This window comes from Bombyx mandarina, chromosome 18 (assembly GCF_030267445.1).
Source record: "Bombyx mandarina strain Sakado chromosome 18, ASM3026744v2".
NCBI lineage: Eukaryota > Metazoa > Arthropoda > Insecta > Lepidoptera > Bombycidae > Bombyx > Bombyx mandarina.
The window spans coordinates 8,654,362-8,680,028 of NC_143224.1; the positions used below are offsets into that span (position 1 = coordinate 8,654,362).

Consider the following 25,667-nt stretch of genomic DNA (forward strand, 5'->3'; position numbering starts at 1 on the left):
CTTATTCAAACAAAATTACATATGCCTGCTTCTGGATCGCCATTGCCCGAAATTTTACGCGTTAGAGATAGTGTCATGAATATAAATCTATCGTAAGGACGCCGCGGAGAGGTTAGCAGAGTTTACGGCGTAGCTCACTTTGCATTCTTTGTGGGCGGGCCCTTTATAGCCGCTTTATGGACTTAGGTCATTTTGCATAAAGCCTCAGCACACAAGGAAGTTTCCCTCTTTCTAACTGACCGTCTGTAGTCACCGCTGAATTTTGCATGACCATTGTGGGCGCCATGATGTCCCTGCGTTTCTGTAAAAACAATTCTACCAGTCTTTTCTGTGTAGAAGCTAGCTGTCACGACTTTTTACGACTATTTCACGATGGGATTTTGGGTTGATATCGTTCGTAGTCTGCGGAGTTTTAAAAATTCTGGATTGGACAGCTTACCTCATGGATGTGCCGTGATAATTATGAGGGTCAAACATTCTTACAACATTGATTGTTAGTAATAGATATGAGACTGGTGGTATTTTACTGGTGATAGGACCTCTTGTGAGTCCGCACGGGTAGATACCATCGCCCCGCTTATTTCTGCCGTGAAGCAGTAATGCGTTTCGGTTTGAAGGGTGGGGCAGGCGTTGTAACTATAGTGAGACCTTAGAACTTATATCTCAAGGTGTGTGGCGCATTTACGTTGTGGATGTGTATGGGTTCCAGTAACCACTTAACACCAGGTGGGCTGTGAGCTCGTCCACAAATCTAGGCAATAAAAAAAAGACAAAGAAAATGGTTTGCAATTGTAGTGAACTCTTGTAGCCTAGTCTGTATTAATAAGAACAATTATTAATAATTGAGGAAACTAGGGTTTTGTTATTAAAGGACATATAACAAAATTAGCGTTTAGTGTCTGCAGTGATCACTGTCACCTATTAATCCCATTTTCTTTGGCTGGAGATAACGAAACTCATTTAAGATATCTCGCCAACTCGTTTGAGATGTTTTGGGGTGCAGCCGTCGCCATGAACAGAAAATGCCTTAGAGTCGACATCACAATATAACTTTATTTATTTAAGAGATTAAAGGACAAATATATCAGGTCTCAAAAACATTTGCAGTAGCTTTTCAAGTCTAACTTAATATAGTTATGCTCATGTCTGGATTTATGGGAAATTAACAGATCTTAATTTCAAATTAGAATTTAAAATGTCGAGAATATTTAAAAAATATGTCAACGCATACTTTCTTTACACATTAAATCGTTAATTACGTACAAAAATTATGACATGAAATCGTCTCATCGCAAACGCTGTGCTTAAATACGCATTTCGTCTCGAGAGACCAAAGGTTTCACTTTATGTCTAATAAAATTTTCTTCAAAGTATCCTTAATTGAAAATTTAAATTTATGCATAAGCTCTGATTGTAGAAACGGCATTGAGGAACAGGACGGGCCAAGCACGAGACCTTTAAAGAGATTCTGAGCCTTTTAGAGATTTCCCTGGCTGGATTGTTGGCAAATTACGTTGATGAAAATTACGTTACGGATTAAAAGAAACGAGTTTAATTAATTCCTGGATAATCCGTGACGATGACAATGGTGTATATCCTTATCATAGTAATCTTTAAATATTTGTATGCTTTCATTTGGGATGGATAATTGAACTGTTTGCAGCTAATTAACTAAATGTTTATTTATTTAAACTTGGTTTAAACTTGTAATAATTTAATGTAATAAGGAAAATCAATAACATAATTAAATCATTCATTTAATTTGCAGGTATTCGCATCTTTACATTCCTGTATCGTGTAGATTTTTCAGTTTTATCTGAATCTATATCAATATAGTAAATTACACCGTTTCGGATATTTTCTGCGTACTCATTCATTCCTTATATTAAAGAATTCATTAACAAGGAGGTAATTCCTATTAATAAAGCACTTAGCTATTAATAAAGTTACAGAGTTGTTAATGTTAAGCTTGGCGTTATCTTGCTTACTTAAGTTATCTATCTTTTGTAAGACTTGAAAAGTGCTCGATGGCTTAAGAAATTTCTAAGATCTTCTAAGTTGTATAAGCTTAAAACTTTTTCAGATTAAATGCTAAAGACAGTTTTGATTTTGTAATCTTCAACAATAGAATTCTGATGTCTAGGAAATTTTAGTAAGTGAATTTGGCATGGCATTTTAATGAATTTAGTATAAGATTACTTTAAAAAGGTGCATTTAAAACAAACTAACAGTAAGGTAATTTTACGAGCTATCGTCAGCTTGAGTCAGTGTTAGGTTGTGTGCTGAAAAAATTAGAAATACAAGGAAAATTTAAACATGAAAATGTACCATTTGTTTATTCTATTAATTAGAATCAATGTTTTGATTAAATTTATTTAAAACAAAAAAGACTAAATGGTAATATTATAAATGAAGGTCAGTTCGAATTAGCACGTAAAATATATTTATATATTTACAAATATTTACAATACACAAAAAACGTATTTTATGAGTTGAACATTGAAATTTATGTTCACGAAGAAATCTTTAAATAATTGACCGAAAACAAAGACCCTGAGCGATTTCAATACAATCAGCAAATGATCAAATCAAATCGTTGCTAAATGATACTTTAGCGGAGCTTTGTGTAAAGTATCCGCTTCATTGGGGCGTCACAATCGGATGCGCAATCTAGTATCGCGCCCTCTTCCGGACATAAATAAAATCGGACGACATTTATTTCATAACAACAGAACTGTGATAAGTCGTTTCGTGTGCTTCCGCCAAGTTATCAAGTTATGAAATTGTTTAGTTATGATTACTTTGCGTGATACAAGTTCTTAGAGAGTAGTAGTAGTAGTAGTAGTAGTAGTAGTATACATGTAGTGAATCAAGACTACCATCAGAATTTTTTTTTAGAAAATTATTCAAAGTAACTGCCGCCGTTAGAGATAAACAAATATTTAGGTAAAATAAATGATGCTGGTGTAGAAATTAATTTGCGTGATACAAATTGTTAGAGAATAATCTGATATGCACGCAGTGAATCAAGACTACCAAAGGAAGTTTTTTTTTTTTTAGAAAATAATTTGAAGTTACCACCGCCTTGAGAGATAAACAAATATTTACGTAAAATAAAATAAATGATGCTCGTATAGAAAAATATTGCCCAAATTATTTTTCATTTATTTTACGCTCATCAAACGGGTATCAAGTTTTGTTGAATTTTAGCTTTATTCAGCTCACATTTATGAGTCACGATCAGATTCAGCTCATACTAATATTGAAACCTGAAAAAAAATGCGCTTTCTAATTTTTATAACAACAACATATATTATGCCGCAAATACCAACCAACAAAAATTTACTTTATTAAATTCGCAGCGTTTTACCCCCAAATTAATGGACACTCTAAACTCAAGGTGAGAGCTTTTAAATCTCGGACAGCGGCGCCCACACACGGCAGACTCCCGTTACACATTAGCTAAATTGTTAGCTTCCACGACATAGTCTTTTTAGCCTTTGAATCGTTATTTTTACCAGAAACGTCAGCAACAGTTACTTATAAAAGCTGAAATAATTTAATAAAGGCGTTATATCTTTCTCGGGTCACGTAAGAGGGCCTTCGGGGGGAAAATTACATTTTGTTTGGCCACGTCCACGATGCGACATGGGACAACTCAGTTAACGAGTGTTCAGCATTCTCGGCGTTCTTTCATATTTCGTACAATCTCTTTACAGATATGTGGGGGTTTGCGAATCGTTCGTAGATTACAAATACAGTACGACTAAATCTAACTTCTTATTTTTGATCGACTTTTGGTCAACTGTTGGATCCCGAACCCTATAATAGTGTTCGATTTATACTAAATATGTATACTACTCTTACAGTAAGTACTAATAAATAGCCTAGTATAATATTGTTACGCGCTGGGGCTCGTGATAAATAATATTTCACCAAAGTACAACTTGAAACTGTATTCAACACTTAGAACACTCAAAAAACACTTTACAACTCTCAATTTGCTTCTTCCGCTTCGCTTCAGGTGGTCCGTTCGCTGTTTCGCTTCGAGTAGTTCCGATTACTGACTGACTGCGTGCCATCTCTACAACGCTTTTATGGCCGATACCTCATCCCTAGAACTATCGAGAATATTCCACACATCTCTAGTAGTCGTTTCCGCTTTCTATCAATAGATGGCGTTGTACTTCTCGAGCGTTCTAGGGGCTACTAGATCCTTCGATATTCGTTAGACTATTCGGCGATAAATGGCGTTACTCTTACACATATACACTCTCACACATACATTTACAATATAAACAATAGCAGGTGTTTATTGTTGAAATAATAATAGAAATGATTTGATTGCAGTCCCTAACTGAAATCGGTTTACATTCAGGATATAATTGACCAATATGTTTAAGTTAGTATTGTAAATACAGAAAAACAAAGATAATTACATACAACATAGTTCTAATGAGGAAAACTGTTTTCAATGAGACATTGCCAGGCCGCAGTTAAGAGCGTACCTGCTATATAAATAAAAAACTTTTCGTTCCCATCAGCGTACCGTGCGAGGGACCTACGTCCATTATTTCAACATTTGCAAAGTTGCGGACATCCGTTCTACTCAACTTTCCTACATGAGGGTTCCGTGAATAAATGCCGTAACAAAATTTACAAAATGTTAATTTCAACCCGTATAACGACGATTGAGGTAATTTTGACACGGTCCAGACCGCAGCGAATTGGAATCGGGAACTTATAGAAATGCAAATTGAAGCATATTAGTTTAGGTTTAGTGGATTTGTATGCAATTAGATTATCCCGGTAGAATAAAAAATGATTTGCGGAATTTATTGTCAAGCTTACATTAATATAGGTAGGTAGACTGTCAGAGAATGCCTATGGCATTAAGTCCGCATTTATACTGTCAAGTATAGAAAGCTATAAATAAATAAATATAACTTTTTTTTTAATGCTTAGATGGCTGGACGAGCTCACAGCCTACTTGGTGTTAAGTGGTTACTGGAGCCCATAGACATCTACAACGTAAATGCACCACCCACCTTGAGATATAAGTTCTAAGGTCTCAAGTTACAGTTACAGTTACAACGGCTGCCCAACCCTTCAAACCGAAACGCATTACTGCTTTACGGCAGAAATAGGCAGGGTGGTGGTATCTATCCGCGCGAACTCACAAGACGTCCTACCACCAGTAAAAATAACTAATAGTTATATATGTAATGTGTTTTGTAATGAAACAAAGAACCAAGTTGTTGCTCTGCAAAGAGTTTTTTTATTATTATTATTTTATTAACTTATTTCTACACTTACAATTATTATAATTATTTTCGAACCTGCAAAGAGAAACAACATTGAAAGATATTGCTTCACCCTTTTTTAAATCTGCAAGTTTTTTTAATCTATTAAGAAAGCACGTTATATTTTTGAATGTCCGAAGCCAGAGAGCAAATCCAATTATGGAATGAACATAGCTTCCACCACAGATAATATTATTATGATAGTGGTGGAAGCTAATGCGCGGGAAATTTAAATGTAATTAATGAAGGGCCAAGAGAGCTTCATTTACATCTCCCCCTCTAGCTTTTCAAAATTCTACAGGTACTGGTATAAGTTTGGTAATATGAAATAAGTTTGATTCTAATTTTTTGTAGCCTGTGTTTATCTTATAGATTGAGTTTGATATTTTCTCTAAAATTTTATAAGGTCCAATTTTTAATTCTTCTAATTTTTTTCTATTTAGTCGGTTACCATTTTCCACATATACAGAATCTCCTACTTTTAATTGGATATATAGTTTTTTTTTGTCGAATTGTTGTTTATTATAATTGTGTGATTTTATAGTTCTTTCGACAGCAATTTTTCTATCTTGTAATAAATCATTTTGTGTTTTATGTTCTTTCAATTCATCTGGCAAGATATTAATAGCTTTTCCTTCCATTAAATATGTTGGTGAAAATCCTGTCACAGTGTGTTCAGTTTCATTATATTTTTGAGTACATTCATGAGCGATAGTTGTCCATGCTATTTTACCATTTTTTTCATTAATTCTACATCTTATTTTGTTAACTAATGTTTGATTTAAGCGTTCATTAATTCCATTTGAAAAAGGTGCATTTACAGCAGTGAATATAATAGGTATGTTCTCTTTTTCCAAAAAAGTTTTGAATTCTTTCGAATTTATTCCTGGGTATTGATCGGATAGGATCATTCCAATTTTATTTTCAGGAACAACTTTCTTTATAAGCTTTATAAAATCATCTGCATTTTGAGTTTTTGACGTCAATATGTAGGCATACCTGGTGAAGTGGTCTACCAGAAGATGTAGATATGTTTTTGTAGAGCGAGAGCCACCAAATCCACCAATGGTATCTACAGAGACAATTTCAAAAGGGTAAGTTGCTGGACCTAAATGAGACATCAATCCATATTTAAATTTAGTTCTAGATTTATTTTTAATGCATATTTCACAGGTATCACAGATTTTTTTAATATTACGTGTTAAATTCGTTGCTGCATAGAATGGTTTGATTATATTTTCAGTTTGTCTTATTCCTATATGGCAGTATGTATAATGAATATTTTTTATTAGTTTTTTACTAAATTCCTCAGTGAGTATAATTTTTTCTTTGTTTCTTATTATTTTAAAGTAAATGTTGTCTTTTAATATTAGTTTATTTTTATATAGTTTTATTTCTTCGTTTTTTTCTTGATCGTTTTGTATGTCTTTTAATTTAATAAAATTTACAATTTTTAAAACTTCTTCCTGATTGACATGTGATTCCAATACAGGGTTTCTACTTAAACTGTCTGCTTCTGAGTTATACTTTCCCGGTGAATATATCACTTCAAAATTAAATTGTGATAAGTAATATGTTAGGTCCCCTAGTTCTTCATCTGTTCTCGCCTTAATATTTAGTTTTTCTAGAGGCTTATGGTCTGAAAATACTTTAAATTTTTTCCCTATGAGCCAATGCTGCCAATACTTTATTGCTTCTTTTATGGCTAAGCATTCCAGATAAATGGCTTTTTTTCGTTTTTGACTATCATTTAATTTCCTTGAAAAATATGCACATGGCTTTTCTACTCCATTCACTTGGGGTTGTTTCAAAATAGCCCCTACACCCTGAATACTGGCATCTGTATAAATATGTATAGGTAAATCGGGATCAAATATTTCCAAAATAGGTTTTAAGCAAAGCATTCTTTTTATTTTATCAAAAGATTCTTGACATTTTTCTGTCCAAATGAATTTTTGATCTTTTCTTAACAAATTGTGTAAAGGATCCAATATGATTGATATATTTGGTATATATTTCCCATAGAAATTTATTTTACCTAAAAATTGTCGAATATTCTTCTTTGTTTTTGGAACAGGGAATTTTTTTATAGCTATAACATTATCTTTTAGTGGAGTAACTGTATTATTTTTAATTATATGGCCTAAGTATTTCACGGAGTCCTGTGCAAAAACGCATTTAGAGAATTTTAATCTAAAGCCTCCTTTTGATATTGCTTCCAATAATAGAGATAAATGTTGTATGTGTTCAGTGAATGTCTGGGAAAATACTAAAATGTCATCAATGAAATTTACTGTAAAATTTGACAATTTGTGTTTCCTAATAATGCTCGTAAGTATTCTTTGAAAAATTGCCGGTGAGGTTTTTAAGCCAAATGGCAAACAAGTCCATTGGAAATGATTTTCTTGAGTAACAAATGCTGTTTTCTTCCTATCTTCTACTTTCAAAGGTATAGACCAGAATGCGGAATTTATGTCTAGTGTGGAGAAAAATTTACAATTTCTTGTTTTTAACATTAAATCTTCCATCAGTGGAAATGGTTGCGACTGAGGAACCACTATTTTATTTAAATCACGAAAATCTATGCATAGTCTAGATTTTCTACCTTCCTCTTTTTTATAGGCTAATGTTACAGGGGCTGCAAAAGAACTATATGATTCTTCAATTAAATTTCTTTGTAATAATTTTGAAACTTGTTGTTCTATTTCTTTTTTATCTTCAAAATTACACCTATATGGTCTTTTGCTACAATATGTATCTACTAGTAAATCTATATGTGCTTCATAGCCTTTCACTGAACCTACATCATACCTATCTTTCGCAAATAGTGATTTATATTTGCTTATTAATTCATCTATTTTTGATTGTTGCTGAGCGTCTAAGTGATTTACTGAAATTTTGAAGTTTGTAACCTCTATGTGCTCATTGAAGTTTATTTTACACTTATCAGTCATATTAAAATTATTTTTCACTGTTAAGTCTCTATCATTACCTTCATCAATTAAATATTGTTTGTTTTCAATTTTGTTACCTGTGAAGCCAGGAATATTTTCATTATTTTGTTTTTTTTCTCTTTTGTTTAGATTTTGTGTGATTTTCAAGTTTTCATTTTGAATAAGTTGAAAAGATTTTATACAATCCAATCCAATCAGAAAATCATAATCAAAGTTTTGATCATCAATTACAAACACATTCATATTTTTTTCTATTTCAAAAATCTTTATCTTTAATGTTACTAGTCCTGTTGACTTTTTTACACCATTAATCGTTTTTAAATTTGCTTGATTATTGATATTATTGTTTTTTTTTTTAAGGATAATAGTCTTGAATTAATTAAACTTACATTTGATCCTGAATCATAAACACCTAATATTTCTAAGGAATCATTTATTATAAGCTTAACTTTGATTAATGGTGGAATAATTAGTTTTTTGGATCTATTTCATTTAAACTTATTTCTAATTCAGAATTATTAACATTCCTAATTGACTCTTTTTTAGAGCAATCATTATCTCTATTTTTGAACCAACATACAGATTCTGAATGATACCTAATTCCCTTCTTTTCTTTTTCACAGATTTTGCATGGTCGGGCTCTGAAATTTTTTTCTTTTATTTTATAATCCGAATCTATTCCTTTTTTCTCCACAGTCCTTTTATTCATTAAGTGTTCCAAGCCCCGAATAATACTAAATAAATCTTCAGTCTCTCTTAATTTATTTCTATCAATTTCATCTGCTATAAAATTAGGCAGCCCTGTTACAATTAAATCAATCAAGGTAGGTCTATCTATTAATTTGTTAACCTCTAATAAAAGCCTCTCTTTCTTGAGAGCATATTCCAATAATGAGCCCTGCCTATATTTGAACAAAATAGCATACCTTATTGGTGTCCAGCCTTTGTTCACATATGTTTCACAAAAGCTTTTTTTCCAAATACCCCATTCTGAATTAATTGTATATTTTATAAGCATAGAATTATACCAATCTTGACAAGAATCATCCAGAAATAGCCTAAGCACTTGAATCTTTTGAATATCTACATCTATACCTATACGAGTACATTCAGCTTCAAAGATGATCATCCACTGTGTTACACTTGAGGTTTTTTTTGTGAATTTTTCTATTACAAACATTTCAGATATTTGTTTTAAATTAAACTGTTTAGATTCCTTCTTCAATTCAGCAAAGTTTTCCAGGATTCTTGTAAGAGTTTCCGTCGAAGTTTCATTAGTAAAAATCTGTTGTTGTGTTTTTGATGTAATCTCCTCCAGTAAATATCCTTGGAACTGCATATTTCCGTCTTGGTCCATGTAAGTGTCACGTAATTCTGCTGTTGCTGAAATCCATACTTGCCTTTTTTCGTGTCTTCTTTGCAACGTAGCTTTTACTTTTTGAAAAGTTTGGGTTTTTATTACCGCATCGTGTAGTTTCACCGGTTGTAATTTTTCCGGCATTAAGAACACATTTTTTTCGGTATCTGTTATTGAGGTTATACAAATTACATTTGGTTTTGGATCTTCACCTGGTTTCACAATAAATTCAAACTTCAACTTATCCATTGTTTCTAAAAGCTTTAATCAATGTTGTTTTGTAATGTGTTTTGTAATGAAACAAAGAACCAAGTTGTTGCTCTGCAAAGAGTTTTTTTATTATTATTATTTTATTAACTTATTTCTACACTTACAATTATTATAATTATTTTCGAACCTGCAAAGAGAAACAACATTGAAAGATATTGCTTCACCCTTTTTTAAATCTGCAAGTTTTTTTAATCTATTAAGAAAGCACGTTATATTTTTGAATGTCCGAAGCCAGAGAGCAAATCCAATTATGGAATGAACATAGCTTCCACCACAGATAATATTATTATGATAGTGGTGGAAGCTAATGCGCGGGAAATTTAAATGTAATTAATGAAGGGCCAAGAGAGCTTCATTTACATATATATATTAGATTTAATATTGATCGGTAGTAAGACGTATTGTGAACCCCGACGGGGTACTACTAGTATGTTCCGTTAAAAGACCTAAAATTTAAACCTCATATTCAGAGGCGGGCAGCACTAATTTTAAGCATTTGTATTGGTTAAAATGAAAAAGGGAAAAAAACTTACATTACAATAACCTGTATTACACAACAAAATCATTTTGATAGCAGTTTCGAAAACGTTTGATCTTTTGATGTGGTCATGAAAGGAGAATAAATTTTTGGGTTTCAAAATATGAATACAGTATAAATCCTTTATGTGGACTTTCAAACAATGGTGTGGTTTTGTGGTTAATCTGTTATTTCAGACCAAAATCGGATAATATATGATCATGAGGTTAGTTTTGTCGAATAGTGGCAGAACATAAGGATCTATTTTTTATTGTCTACCTATATTTACGAATTTCATTGTTTTTTTGGTATTAATCTAAGGAACAATCTCCTATGTCTTCCGAAATAATCTATAGTTCGAAAGAGGGGAAAATGCAATTTTCCGTAATGCCTCGTTTTAATTTCCAACCGTAAATAATAATTTGGTCAATTTTCCACAATTTCGGTTGCGTGTTCAAAGTTTTTATTACAATTTTATTGTTATTTAGGCGTGTTTGTTCCTTGTTCCAGATTACATCGGAGGTTTTAAAGGAGCCGGGCGCTAATGTGAGTTTCCGAAATTCAGTTTTGTTTATTGTACGTAAAATGTAATTGAATTTCTCGATACTCTGAATTTTCAAAAGAGAATTAGTTAGATTTAAAAAAAAAATGTTATTCGTTCGAAGAGTTGTTTTAATAATATAATAAATATGGAAGCAGATAACTGAGGGTACTACCGTTCAAGGAAAACTAGCGGTCGCCGGAAGTAATCTGTGCAGGAAATTTTAGTCAACAGGAAGCTGCCCAAACTAAGGGTATTAACGAACTTTTATGAGCGGTCTAGCCATTTAATCGCGAGTCAAGAGCTAATCCCGGTAGTTGGCGGACTCAGAGCGGCAGCGTCTCTGAACAACACACCTGAGACCGGACTTTATATTTTTGTCTCACATTTCCACCTGATTTCAGCCCACAGAGGTTGCAGCGGCGGGCTGAACTTTGTCGGGCGTCATAAATTTATTTAACGGCCCGAAGGCAATAAGAGGCGGAGTGTAAAAAGAAAAATACGATACCAACGTGCCTAGCCGTTATTGCAATTAAACAGTGAAAGTAAATCTTTCAATACGAGCAGCGAACGTTCGCCTCCCGGTTCCTGCCTTAATTTATAGCTTTGTTTTAGTCAGTGCCGCATCCCACTGATGGATTGCGATGTGTTTGATTAAAAAAACCCGCAACTCGATCTTTACCACTCCATAACATAGCTTGATCGACACTGAAGACAGTAGACAAATTACTGGTGGTAGGACCTCTTGTGAGTCCGCGCGGGTAGGTACCACCAACCTGCCTATTTCTGCCGTGAAGCAGTAATGCGTTTTGGTTTGAAGGGTAGGGCAGCCGTTGTAACTATACTGAGATATTAGAACTTATATCTCAAGGTGGGTGGCGCGTTTACGTTGTAGATGTCTATGGGCTCCAGTAACCACTTAACACCAGGTCGGCTGTGAGCTCGTCCAACCATCTAGGCAATAAAAAAAAACACACACACACGCTTGAGTGTCTACTCATAATTTATTTATAACTTTGGGTTTTAGCTGTTGATATATAATATAATATACCTACAATGTCCGTTTTTTACGAGTTTCTTTGGGAATTCAATACTGAGTAACTACTATTAGCTTGTAATTTTTCTTCGTTTGGTTTTTTAGAAACGAATCAGAATTGTTTTCAATATTTTTATTTTTCAAATACAAGTCAAGTTGGATTTGTCTTACTCGTCGTTAAATGTCCTACAAGAAAAGTTTGCTTCAAATTAAATTTGAGTCGCGCTTACTGTAGAATGTATATATGTATACATTTGCGAATCGAAAATTCACGCCAAGGAAAAAGGCAGAAAACGTTTGCAGCGACCGTCTGGATCAAAGAGAGATGAAGTAATCGAAGCGAAATAAATCAACACGGAACAAATTAAATACGTATGTTGAGGGATTGAGGATGTGAGCCAATACGATGGTTGTAGAGAGACTTCTTCAAATTCAGTAAAAGCAAAAGAAATGAACGACATAATGCGAGGAATCTTTTACGTTTGAATACACCCATCGCAGATGCTAAACGCTTGATTTTCATATGAATTTTCAACGCTTTCGTTTAATAATCGAGCTTTCATCGTTAAATATCGCGACGGTAAAGGAATTCATATTGTATTTTTGTGTCGAAAAGAATTACGGCATCGTCTCAAATACGTAAAAAGCAACTGTAAAAGTAGCGCGCTATTTACGTTTATATACGTGTAACCTCTATACGATTTATCTTAAAAGAGGTTAATATGTTATTATTTTTAGTCCGAGATTGTAGTTATTATTTTTATTTAATTCTAGTATAAATGAAATGTTAATGTAGTGTAATGAAGTGTAATATGGATGCAAAATCTGAAGTAAATAAAAAAAATAAAAAAAAATAAAGATGACAAATGGAATTTTGAATATTGAAACATCAGAAGAAGAAACATTAGAAATATAAAAGCAATTTGAGATTTTGAAATATAAAAAAACATACAAAAGTGGTTAAGCAATAGCTTTAAATGTTGTTTCTCTTTATAGAGCCACTCAGTTTGTGCTATAGTTTTACTAAGATAAACTGTATTTTTATGAAAATAAAATAATACATTAAGTATATACGTAGTATGAAAACAAAGAATAAAGACATGTAATTGTATCACTCATATACTTTCCATAAAAAATACTATTGTATTTTTCATTAATTTAAATATTGATTATAGAGATAGTTACGTGTTTATCAACTGTAACAAAGCACAGCTGATAGTTAGGACGTATCTCACATAGCAATAAAATTTGCTTGTAGAATCGGTCATTATTTTTGCATTTTAAGAAAGATAACTTGATGCTTAAGAAATAAAAAGCTTATCAATAACAATAAAGTACTACACTAAGCAATCATTTTAACTATTTTATAATAAATTAATCTCAAAATAATTTAACTGATATTTTTTTAAGAACAACAATAACTGCTTCAGCTAGTTTTTAAAATAAGATTCTTCTCCCTTTTTTTTTTTAACGCTGGGGAATCCATTTACGGATACCCGGTAACGGACCGGGTTATGTCGGACTCCGGCGCCTCCTGAGAGGAAGAAGAGAAGGGCCGAGGTAATTCACCTCCCCCAATTTCTCACAGGAGACTACGCCTTGAAAAAGGCGCGCGAAGCACTTGCCCCGCAGGACGACTACCGACTAAACCCCATCGAGCTCCACCACACCGACTACACGAAAAGATTCTTCTCCCTGTAGAATGAATTAATCAATTGATAAGTTAATTTTCATGAAATTTGTTTCATTCTTTAAGCATGTTTGAAAAATTATAATTTTGAATATAATATCGTTCAGATTTGAGTAGTTATAAGGGCTTGTGCTGAAAATCGTGCATATTCTGCGGTAATACCAAAATGAAGGGACGAGTTTTAAATTCAAATTATTTAATGGTCCGGAAGGAGGTATATCATTTTCCATTCGAATCGTTACGTAATTTACTACTGCGCTTATAAACCTTTTGTTTAAAAAACCGTAAAATATTTTAAACGCGTTGCTGTTTAAATACCGCCACATCGTTGTTGTTTTCGCACAGAATTCCGTATTGCTTTAAATAAGCAGTGACTCTAGACACAGGCGCGTTCTATTAGTGTTAAAGCTTCTAGAAAGTACAAAATGAGTTACAAAATACTGACAAAATCACTGGTGGTAGGACCTCTTGTGAGTCCGCGCGTAGGCACCACCACCCTGCCTATTTCTGCCGTACAGCAGTAATGCGTTTCGATTTGAAGGGTAGGGCAGCCGTTATAACTATACTTGAGACCTTAGAACTTACATCTCAAGATGGGTGGCGCACTTACGTTGTTGATGTCTATGGGCTCCAGTAACCACTTAACACCAGGTGGGCTGTGAGCTCGTCCACCAAACTAAGCAATAAAAAAATTGTTAAAACAAAATCATGCAGTTTAGCTTGTGTAAATCTTTTAAACGGGCGTTACCGTTCACGGTCAGAGATGTAAAAGCTAGGTGACCTCGGTAGCCATGCACTCACCACTTTCAGATGTCAGGAAAAAGTTTGGATTCTACAAAAATAATGGGATTAGCAAATTTATTTTTCTAATTATAACTGTTGGTTATTTTGCAATTCAGCGTATAGTGATAGCACCGATATAGTATAACCAATGTTTATTACGAAAATTTGGTTTAGTTTTTACTTTATCACGAAAGAACATTTAGTTTTTCCTGAAGGTTCAAACTACCTCAAATAATAAAATCTAAAACAAAATAAAATGATAGACAAAACTATTTCAATTAGGCCGATGGCTTGACGCGACAAAAGTACAGACAGCACAAAACCGTTCAAATATTCATGGGGCTCGGTAATTCATGGTATCGATTTCCCTTGAATGCGTTATGGTACTAGGGCTGTCATACATCACTTATATAAAGAGCAATGTATTAAAGTTCAATTTAATACTGGTTATAAAATGTTATACACTTCAAGCACTCTTTTTTTTTTATTGCCCTTGTAGGCAGACGAGCATACGGCCCACCTGATGGTGAGTGGTTACCGTCGCCCATGGACTTCAGCAATGCCAGGGGCAGAGCCAAGCCGCTGCCTACCGCTTTATACTCTCCACAAGCCTCGTTTGAAGAAGGACATGTCATAGCGCTCGGGAAACACCGTGGAGGGGAGCTCATTCCATAGCCGGATGGTACGTGGCAAAAATAGATGGTACTCAAGCTAAAAAAAATCTCTTATGGCAACGCATATGGAAACATAAGCATACGAGTCGAGAACAAGTTGATTTAGATGCCGAATGATAATATTGACACAATTGAGACCGTCAGTGCAAAAGTGGCCTAACCCATAATTTTTCATAATCGTACTTATAATTATGTATATTACAATTTATTTAAAATATAATAAATTTTGATGTAAAACCTGTCTATCCATAGTTTCACCCACAGATAACAGATGGCTTTGTAAACATTATTTTTGAGCCTTTTTATGTATTTTTGCCTACTCAGATTCGAATTAATGAAAACTTAAACCTCATTGCTCTATAATAACTATGGTAAGCTTAGGCCACTTTTGCGCTGACGGCCTCAATTATAGAATCCAGACACCGTGATATAGTAATTGAGGTAATATCTACTAAAATTACTAAAAGCTTACTAAAATTTCCTAGTCTACTTAAGTAGATTTTAGGTCACAAAGTACCTACGAGTATGTATGTAAGGAATTGTGCAATATAGTAATAATTTTTATGTATACTAAGCACGTGAATAATAACAGCGAAGTATAAAATAATCTTATCAAAACCTTCACGTAACCGAGTGCCGTAAATGTTTACATGCGTATTTCAAAAACATGAATACATCTTAACGACTCCTTTTAGTAATAGCATTCAAATTTTATTTACTGAGTATTTGTTTTTGAAAGGTTCATGACACATAAAGGACCAACGAGAATTTATGTTTTATATCTTTTATTTTATCTATATGTTATATAGTTTGTAGTAATTATTGTGGCCATAGATTCAGAAACTATAGAAAACATCATCATCATCATTAACCTAGAGACGTCTACTGCTGGACATAGACTCAACCCCTAAGGTTCGCTACAATGACCGGTTCTGCGCATCCAACGAAAACCCTAAGCGGGTTGTTGGGCCACCTCATGAGGGGTCTACCCACGCTAGGTGTATGTGCACCGTAGAGAAAACATATAAATATTAATTTCCATAAGGTAGTATTAATTTATTAATATCAATTAATTCTTTGTTGCAACTAATAACTAACATACCTCAAAAATTGCGATAGTTGCTGGTATTTTATTTTTCTTGGTTGGTATCAATGGAGGAAAGATTTAAAAACAATTAAAATTAAAATATATACACTTTTCGTTGTTCAATTTTCACTTGATAATTTATGGATTTGTATGAATTTTTTAAATTTTCTAACTTATATCTAAAATTTCCTTGTACAAGTCATAAGGCAACCCTATAATACGTCATAAATACACCCCACTGAAAGATGGTATCGGACACCACGCCTGTATTAACGTGAATCGTGGTGAAAACACCAACATACCCTTATCCGATAACACACATACATTATATATACACGAATACAGGTTTTGATTTCATGACCATAAAATCTAATTCCAAAACAGAGTCAATTCTAAGCGTGATCTTTTAAATTTTCCCTTTCGTAGCTAACGTAGCGAGCTCTTTTGCTGCATGAATTTCCCGGGATGAAATTAACTTTGACTTTGTGTTGAAACTTCGTTGAGATGTCAATTTTGTGTAAAATAAACTGGGAAGTCCTATAAGAAACAAGAAAGGTACGAAAAATGACTAGTACTCGACTATCAAAAGGTTAAAAGTAATATAGTTTCGTCAGAGGGTCTACTGTGAGAACAGTATGCTCAGCTTTTCATTAGCTCTAGATATTAAAATTAAATTCATGCAATATAGAACTGTATTAGACATTGTGCATTCAAATAAGAAAAAAAATGATTTTAAAAGTAATTTATTCGGTGTCGGAATGTCTTAGACACAATTAAACCTGCTTTTACGGTTTTTACGGTTTATTTAATAGTTTATTACGTTTCAAATACATTGACAGTTTTCATGGTGACGGACAAACATGTTTTTTTTTCAAAAATATTTTAATAATACCTACGTTCAGTACGACCCTTTTTTTAGGAAAAAATAACTCAATCAAAATTAAAAACGCGAGAGATGAAACCGTAAAAATAGTTTTAATTATTTATAATTAAAACTATAAAAATAGTTTTATTATATAAATTATTTATAATTAAAACTATTTTTACGGTTTTATTTAAAATTTATTTTAACATTACTCACTCATAATTTTGTTTTTACAGTGGCATAGTTTAAGGATTGTCAATTCTGAGGTAAGCATATGCATGTACGAGTATATTAACTGGGGTTAATTACTGTTCATGTAAGGTTCTTCAACGTCGAGAGCTATCATCTGTACAACACACATCCAGCAAACCATATCTATTAAACTCACTAACACGAATTAGTTTGGGCTATTAAATATTGACAGCCGCATGTGAAATGCTCTGTTGTCCACAAATTGGAGTTACGTTCAGTTTAATTATAAAACTTAGTAATTTTAAGTGATAAGTAATAGTACACTGATTTAGTTCGCTAGCTTAGAGAAGCCAGGTTGATCGTAGCTTTCGTTGTCAAACGCGTGGTTAGGAAAAATGATTGTGAACTTGTATCTTATGACAAAATTAACTTGAAACTTTCATTAGTGCGATTAAGATTTTTGTTCTATTAGCTAACCCTAAAACCAGCAATGCTTTATTGCAAAAAAAAAACCGTTCAAAACCCAGAAAAAGAAATGGTATTTGGCTGGTTTCGTTGATTCAAAAATGTTTCTACACGGATTTTAAATAATTTACTCAGAAATTTGAAATAACAAAAGCTACATTCGATATTTTGCTGCAGAGTTTAAAATTCATTGCTAGCATAGATTTAAGCTCGTCACGTTCCATAATGCCTAGTTACCCAACAAAGACTGTCTAGTAATCGCTATGTGGGCCGCGACAACACGTAATCTGCCCGTATATCAAACTGGTAATAGCTTGAGACGGTGTAATTGAGTCGAACCAATCTGATATCGTCATTACATTACTGTGATTTACGCATTTATAATACCAACGTGGGACCTACATTGATTGCCTGTTGTTAAGGGATTGTAATGAACCTATCATGTTGTGTAGCCGTAGCATCAAAAAACATTATTTGTTAGCTAAACGATGTCATTATTTGCAAGTGGTGTGGAGTGAGTCCGGGTGGATTTTTGGTTTAAAAGACTGAGTCAGACGTCATCCTATTCGCGTGATTGATTTTTATTTTATTATTAAACTATCTTTAGCCCATGACTCCGTCCGCGTGGAATAGTTACTTTGGCATAACGCTAAATTGTACCCCCACTTCATTTACGTAGAAACTGAAAATATTTTTGAATTATAGAATGTTATGGAGCTATTTAGACCCCTATTTTAAAACATTATTTATTGATGTTCCACTTATATTGGTCTTAGAGTGATATTATATATGGCCTATAGCCTTCCTCAATAAATGGGCTATCTAACACTGAAAGAATTATTCAAATTCGGACCAGTAGTTCCTAAGATTAGCGCGTTCAAACAAACCAACTCTTCAGCTTTATAATATTAGTACATATATATAACTGTAATGCGGTAACAACATATATTTTGACATGTCCTTCTTCAAACGAGTTCTGAGAAGAGTTCAGCATTAAGCAGCTGCTTGACATTAGTCTGACATCAATGAGTGGCAGCTATAACACCAAGTGGGTTATTGAACTACCTTCCAAAAAAATAAAAGGAGAGTTAAGTTCATAGTCTTAATAACAAAACATTTTATTACGATTGTTCCTTTTAAGCCACAACGCACGAGTGCTATGTGGGAGTAAGGTTGCGAAAATCATTATATATAAAAAAAAAACCTAGTGAAATAAATGAAAAACAAAATCCACACAGCAAACAGTTAAACTTCATCTGAGTGCGTCGTACCACACAAGGGTATTAATGCATTTTTGAAATGAAATTATGAAAACATTTTCATGTTCCATTATAATTATGCAAATGAAATCATAGTTTATGTGTGTATGCAAATGCATCAGCGACGCAGGTGTCTCCTGTTTATCTGACTGATTTAATAACTGAGCTCATCGCGAATCGAATGAATGCTGTTATACGAGGGTATCAATGCTCTGCTATAACGCATTAGTGGAATAGACAGATAGCAAATAAAACAGGGGTGAATTCAGATGAACTCGAAAATGATGTATTATTTTATTGCGTTATACGGTAAATCTGATAATAAGTGGTTTTACCCATAGATAATAATGTCATGTTATGTTTAGTTGTAAAATTACTTATTTATATTTTAGTTTTTTTTATCAAGAACTAAATAAAAATAAATTAATCTATTTTTCACCTCTTTTATTTCTTTCTTAGAAATCTCTCTAACTTTAACATATCACAATGTTACAATGTGAATGCCACTACTCGCCTTAAGATGCGAGGTTCTTTCACATCGGAAAGCATGACTGCTTTGTGGCAGAAACCAGCTATATTGTAGTACCTATCCGAGCGAGCTTACTTACACATACTACCGTACCGTGAAATACAGAATATTATTGTGATCTCTACTTGAAGAGCTCACCCAAATATAACATGACTTAATAAATTTCAGCATTAAAGCTCGGATGTATCGGTGGGCGGGGCTTTGGCTTTAATCCCGGCATTGATGATGCTTATAAGCGACGGTAACCATTCACCATTAGGTGGGCAGTATGTTCGTCTGCGCTCAAGTTGAGAATTTCAAGTCTATGTTAATTAATATCCATATAATTAAATTAGAATAATCTTCTTTTCTTCCTCTTTTGGTTTGCTCTGTTTAGGAACAGTGTTAGTTTTACTGAAGATAAAAGGAACATTTTTGTTACTATACAAATAGAAAAGCAGTATATGAATATCACCGGTGTTTATGGTTGAAATTAAGCCATTGAATGAAGGTCATTACAAATATGTAGTTAGTCTAAAAATTCTAGAGATCGCAACTAAAAACAAAGACAAAATGTACGCAGATCCGTATAAAGCCGTTTAAATGGGAAAGTAATCCGACGTTATGCTAATGTCAAGAAATGTGTTGGACTAACGAAGGTAACGAAATTAGAGGTTAGGTTCAATTTAAGCCCTGCGTGCGTAGATAATCGTGTATTCCGGCTTGGAGGGTGGTGCAGCCGTAATTCTGAGACAATTGTGTAGTGACCTTAGTCTCATATAGTGCGTCCATGGGCCATGCCATAGTAGTGACCAGTGTGCTCGAAGCTTGACTGCTTATATAAGTTTTATAATATTAATTTCATTATTTCATTATTTTTTATCAGAAATCTCCAAACGCTTGAAGGAGGTAACACGTGATGCTAAGGCTGGCTGGCACTTTGCACAGAGAGTAAGTCTGGCTGTCCAACGAGGTAATGTAGCCAGTATCTTAGGAACTGTGCCTCCTTCAAGCGCATTGGAAGATTTGTTCTGCTCTGTGAGTTGATTTATGATAAATTACATTGATTTGTTATTTATTAATAAAATATATAAAAAATATTTAATTATATTACAAAGTAATCGTCGATTTTTTGACGTGACAACGTCTTATAATTCGATGGAGCCGGCTGCACGCACGAAAAAACATGACTCATTGAGGCGTTCCATTTAAGGTTTGAAGTGCAAGCGAGAGCGCGCAACGAGCGACAAAGAGGCACAATCGGCCTCCCCGTTAGGCAGCGTTCGACATCTGTCTCTCTCCTACTTGAGTGAGCGATGCATCCGCGTGGACAGTTTCTATACAATAATACATTTACATATTTTCGTCAAGTATGAAGTTCAGTGAAAAGTGATTGTGGTGTCAATTGTCCATACAAAATATCTATCAAACAAGTAAATTAAAATTTTCTTTTGAAAAATGAAACCATTCTATCAGTATTTTCTTATGACGTTGTCACGTTCAACTATCGTCAGTAAACCGACTTTACAGACAACCATTTTTTTTTAAATAAAAAATGCCTATTGGTTATTTTAACTCGACATGACAATCAAAGTTCCGCTCTGTTCTGGATTCGTATCACGACTGATAAGAGAAGGGTGAATGCACGAGTGCGTCCAGGTACTTGGAGCTAGGGGCTGGCGGGGGAACTGTTCAGAAACACCAGCGTGATTAATGGAATCCGAACGGAACGATAATGATAATGACGTGTACGACCGCATCATCAAAATCATTGCCGAGTGCAGCTCTTGTTTTTGCATAGTTTGCTTTCATGCCGATGCGTTGATCAAAGCGTGTCCAATTAGTTTAAGGCACCAGATCCAGTTTGCATAGAGGCTGTTAATCCAAACGTGACTTATTTTGACTCTTTTTTTTTTAAGTTCTTGATCACACGATGAGGATAAATATATAGTTTTTAAAATTGTGTGTTTTATTAAAATTGTGATCACTAGACTGAATTTCTTTAGCGCAGTAGCATCGGACTTAAAAGTTCTATCTTATAATATCTATATATTAATACGTGATACAAAAACTTTTTACCCCTTTTTACGGAAATTGTGCGGACGGAGGAGTATAAAATTTCACACACTCATAGATAATCTAGAGAAGCAGTTCAGAATGCTATTATTATTTAAAAATTATGCTTTAATAATACTGTTACGCGCTGTGGTTCGGGATAAATAAAAAAATCACCAAAGTACAACTAAAAAACTGTATTCAACACTTAACCATCCCTACAACGCTTTTATAGTCGATACCTCATCCCTAGAATTATCGAGAATGTTCCACACAACTCTAGTCGTAGTTTCCGCTATCTGTCAATAGACAATTTTTTTACTGGTGGTATGACAACTCTAAATTTTCTTTGTAGCTTCTAAAAAAAACGAAGTAAATTCGCCTGACAGGCAATCAGGAAAATAGTAAATTAAGTAATTGCTCATTTTTTATATTACTTATTGTGCTATTTTGGTTTACTTCATTGGTACCTACGGGTAATTATTATAAAAATGCTAATAACCACATAGAAAAGATCCTGTATCAGAAAATGAAATAACAAGAATGTTAATACGCAAACAAAAAATATTTTCACAGGAAAGGCGTGAAAGGCTAATCGCGTCTACGTAAATGGCGTTTTATTTTTTTTAAACACATAGCGCTTTCCATTATCGATGTGGGGTCGGCAGCGTGCCGTTTCAAAAATAAAACAAATCCAATGTACAAAATCATTCCGTAGTCGTACAACGGTCCGATGCACATTCGCGGCCTCACCGCGTCTGTATATAGATTAAATTTCCATAGTTGACTTGTTTAATCACATAACCGATTTTGTTTTTAATTTAGAACATAATTGGTTGCTTCTGGGATTGTTAATTTCGCGACCTGAATTGTTACTGGTGATAAGACGTGAAGCAGTATTGAGTTTTTTTTTTTATTGCGTAAGATAGTATTCCGATGTTGGCGACCAGGGCGCCAGGCGACCGCGACTGGCGACCGCGACCCTGGTCGCCTGTCGCCTGACGACCAGTGGCATTCCGATGTCAGCGACCGCGACCGACGGCCAGTCTGCCCGCAGTTTTTATTGTAGACAGTTGTGTTCTAGTGCTCAGTACAATTGTGTCGGACAATTTGTCCGCAACTAGGAAAAGAGCTATACAGATTTTATTAGAAGGAGAAGAAGATGATACACACATTTTGTTTGCCTTCCTTTGGGAAACAAGAGTTTTGCCAATTTCTTCCCAAATATTGTCTCGATATGAGCGGAGTGTCCAATCGTATATAGGTGGTTTTTAGGCACTACTCTATTAATAGTTCGTCATCATGTGTGGGAAATGACGCCATTTTGACGTACAACGTGGCGGGTCGCGCGGCGGCACTGCTCCAGTAGCAGTAGCGTCGCGCGACCACGGTCGCTTGCTAGCCACGCCCACAGGTCGCGCTACCGGGTCGCTTGCGTTGTTTAGGGTTCCATATAAATTCATACTAAGCAGTGAGTCGTGCGACCCGGTCGCGGTCGCCTGTCGCAGTCGTCGGTCGCGGTCGCCAACATCGGAATGCTACCATTAGATGGTAGGACGAGCTCATAGCCCAATTGGTGTTAAGTGGTTACTGGAGACCGTAGACATCTACGACGTGAATGTGCCACCCACCTTGAGATATCAGTTCTAAGGTCTCAAGTATAGTTACAACGGCTGCCCCACCCTTCAAACCGAAATGCATTTCTGCTTCACGGCAGAAATAGGCAGGGTGGTGGTACCTGCCCGCGCGGACTCACAGGAGGTCCTATCGTTTCCGTTTAAGATATGGACCAGCCAATATGTAATTCAACTGACAATTCTACTTCATGTGTGAAGCTGGACGGTGGCATTCAGGTTTTGTTATTTATGAACTTCGGTAACCATTCAGTACCAAGTGAGCTATTAGCTAGTGTTTCATTCTACCGTTGCCCATCTAGTCTAATAAAAATTGTTTTAAATGATCCTGCCATATTCTTTTTACCGTTCCACAACCAATGAAGATAATTCGAAATCGCTATGTTCATCGACAGTGCGAGCTCAGAGATCATTTTTGTTATGTAACATCCGGCTCTGGCATGAATTGCATTCATTGTTTTTGGAGTTCTATAAAAACCCTTGGTCAGTTTGACAAAAGTCCTCTGTAGGACGCAGCGACTTGACTGTGACTGACGTTGTTCGCTATTTCCAAGAGATGCCAAAACAGTACTATAAATTTACGAAATGATTCACTTCGCGACGATAATTATATCAGTAAAGAATTCGACACTCACTATGTTTAATTTTGTCATTACTTTGCAACATAATATCATTCGGTTCTTTAGTGCCATAATTTTGAATTATTATTGTGCCTAAAATCGAGCACACACGTTGCGAATTCGTAAGTCAGTCACGGAGGTAGGATAAGCTTCGAGTAAATCATCGAACGATGAATACTAGGTGTGCGCGGTTGCAATGATAACGGTTAAATATGGCTCGCCCATATTGTGTGTACTTAACGCGACCCGGGAGTGCTGAAAACTGATTTATATGTGTCACTAGCTTAATGGAAAAATGGTCAGCGGATTTACAGTAATTTAACTCAAAAGTCATTTGTACATTACTTTTCCTCTGAGCTTTTATATCTGTGTAATGTTCAGGTATTATGAATTTACTATTCTCGTCTTTTGTTGATCTGTTACTAGACAACTATTTTTCATTGATTTACGAGTAAAATATAATATAATCTCAAATTTATTAACCAGAAACTGCAGTAATCGCCTTAAGTAATGTATAATAAGAACACTGAAGCCGAATATGTTGGATTACGTTTTAAATAGCATATAATAATCTTACGCCGGTAAGAGTAACGCCATCTATCGCCGAATAGTCGAACGAATATCGAAGGATCTAGTAGTATCTAGAACGCTCGAGAAGTACAACGCCATCTATTGTCAGATAGCGGAAACGAACAATGCTAGAATTTTGTGGAATATTCTTGACGATTCTAGGGATTTCGTCTCGACTATAAAATCGTTGCAGACATAGCATGCAGTCAGTTAGTAATCGGAACTACTCGAAGTGAAACAGCGAACGGATCGCCTGAAACGAAGCGGAAGAAGCGAATTGAGAGTTTTAAAGTAGGTATTTGTTGAGTATTTTAAGTGCTCTAAGTGCAAATTCAGTTTTCAATTTATACTTCGGTGGAATTTTATTTATCCCGAACTCCAGCGCGTAACAATAATATATATAATATAGAGTAATAGTACACTGAAACCCTTTGAGGAGCGGTTCCAGGAAATACACTATATTATTCAACACGCAAATTATTTAAGAGTTTCTTCATGTCCAAGTACATACTATTTGATTGACTGCTTTGAATTTATGTTAGTGTAAAGTTAAACCCGTAATAAATCTAAATTAGAACACATAATAATTTGATTGTTTAATTACCAACAATTATAAATGTCTGTCCAATGAGAACAGTGGATATTTTAAACGCTAGGAAAACATCCGTTTGCACCCCATCGAGTGGCTTAACGACGTTTAACAGAATATAAATTTTCCGTTGATAAATCGGTCGTATGCGTGAAATAGTATAGAGCGTGTTGTTAATGATAGGCTGCGTTACACTTTTTTTGTGTCTCATACCAAAATAGTTAAAAATTTATACAGGGGTAAACGCATCGATAACTATAAAAGTAGCACGGAAGGGAAATATTATTTTTTGGAAGTTGCAATTAAGCGTTTAGTTTAAAAATATCTACATACACATATCTGTATGTACCTTAATGAGGAACTCGCTCTGTTTTGTATAGTACCTATGTTTTAACATTGCATTGTTGTACATTTTTGTGACCATTTAAAACAAACTAGTCTACGGTGCACTAGATCGTACACGGTTACAGTGATTCATGGACAATGACAACGTCAGTACACAATAAAAAATGATTACGTTTTAAGATTATTCTCAATTTAAAATCATTAAAACTATTGTTCAGAATAGGTTTAATAATTTTCGTAGTTTAATTTAGACAGTGATTATTAGATTGATTAAAATGTTTTGTTAATTTTTTTCAATTTTTGTTTTTCGATTTATAAATCCAAGTTTCTTCGATTTTCTAGTGATATGAACA

At 34.3% G+C, this 25,667-nt stretch overlaps 3 protein-coding genes across 4 annotated transcripts in view; 1 reads left to right on the top strand and 2 right to left on the bottom strand.

Moving 5' to 3' along the window:
• Positions 1-25,667, top strand: part of Sema2a (Semaphorin 2a) — a 397,753-nt gene that overhangs the window by 171,923 nt on the left and 200,163 nt on the right. For both annotated transcript variants that reach the window (XM_028179046.2, XM_028179048.2), the window contains one exon: positions 10,912-10,947. The gene's annotated coding sequence lies outside the window, so the exon portion shown is untranslated. The remainder of the gene's footprint in view (positions 1-10,911; positions 10,948-25,667) is intronic.
• Positions 5,591-7,207, bottom strand: LOC149501010 (uncharacterized). The gene has a single exon (XM_089734958.1). The coding sequence runs from the start codon at positions 7,205-7,207 to the stop codon at positions 5,591-5,593; it is 1,617 nt and encodes a 538-aa protein (XP_089591084.1).
• On the bottom strand, positions 8,358-10,255 carry LOC149501011 (uncharacterized). Its single transcript, XM_089734672.1, has 2 exons — positions 10,012-10,255; positions 8,358-9,935 (listed from the first exon to the last, which is right to left on the bottom strand). The coding sequence occupies exon 2, from the start codon at positions 9,861-9,863 to the stop codon at positions 8,727-8,729; it is 1,137 nt and encodes a 378-aa protein (XP_089590798.1). The 5' UTR covers positions 9,864-9,935; positions 10,012-10,255; the 3' UTR covers positions 8,358-8,726.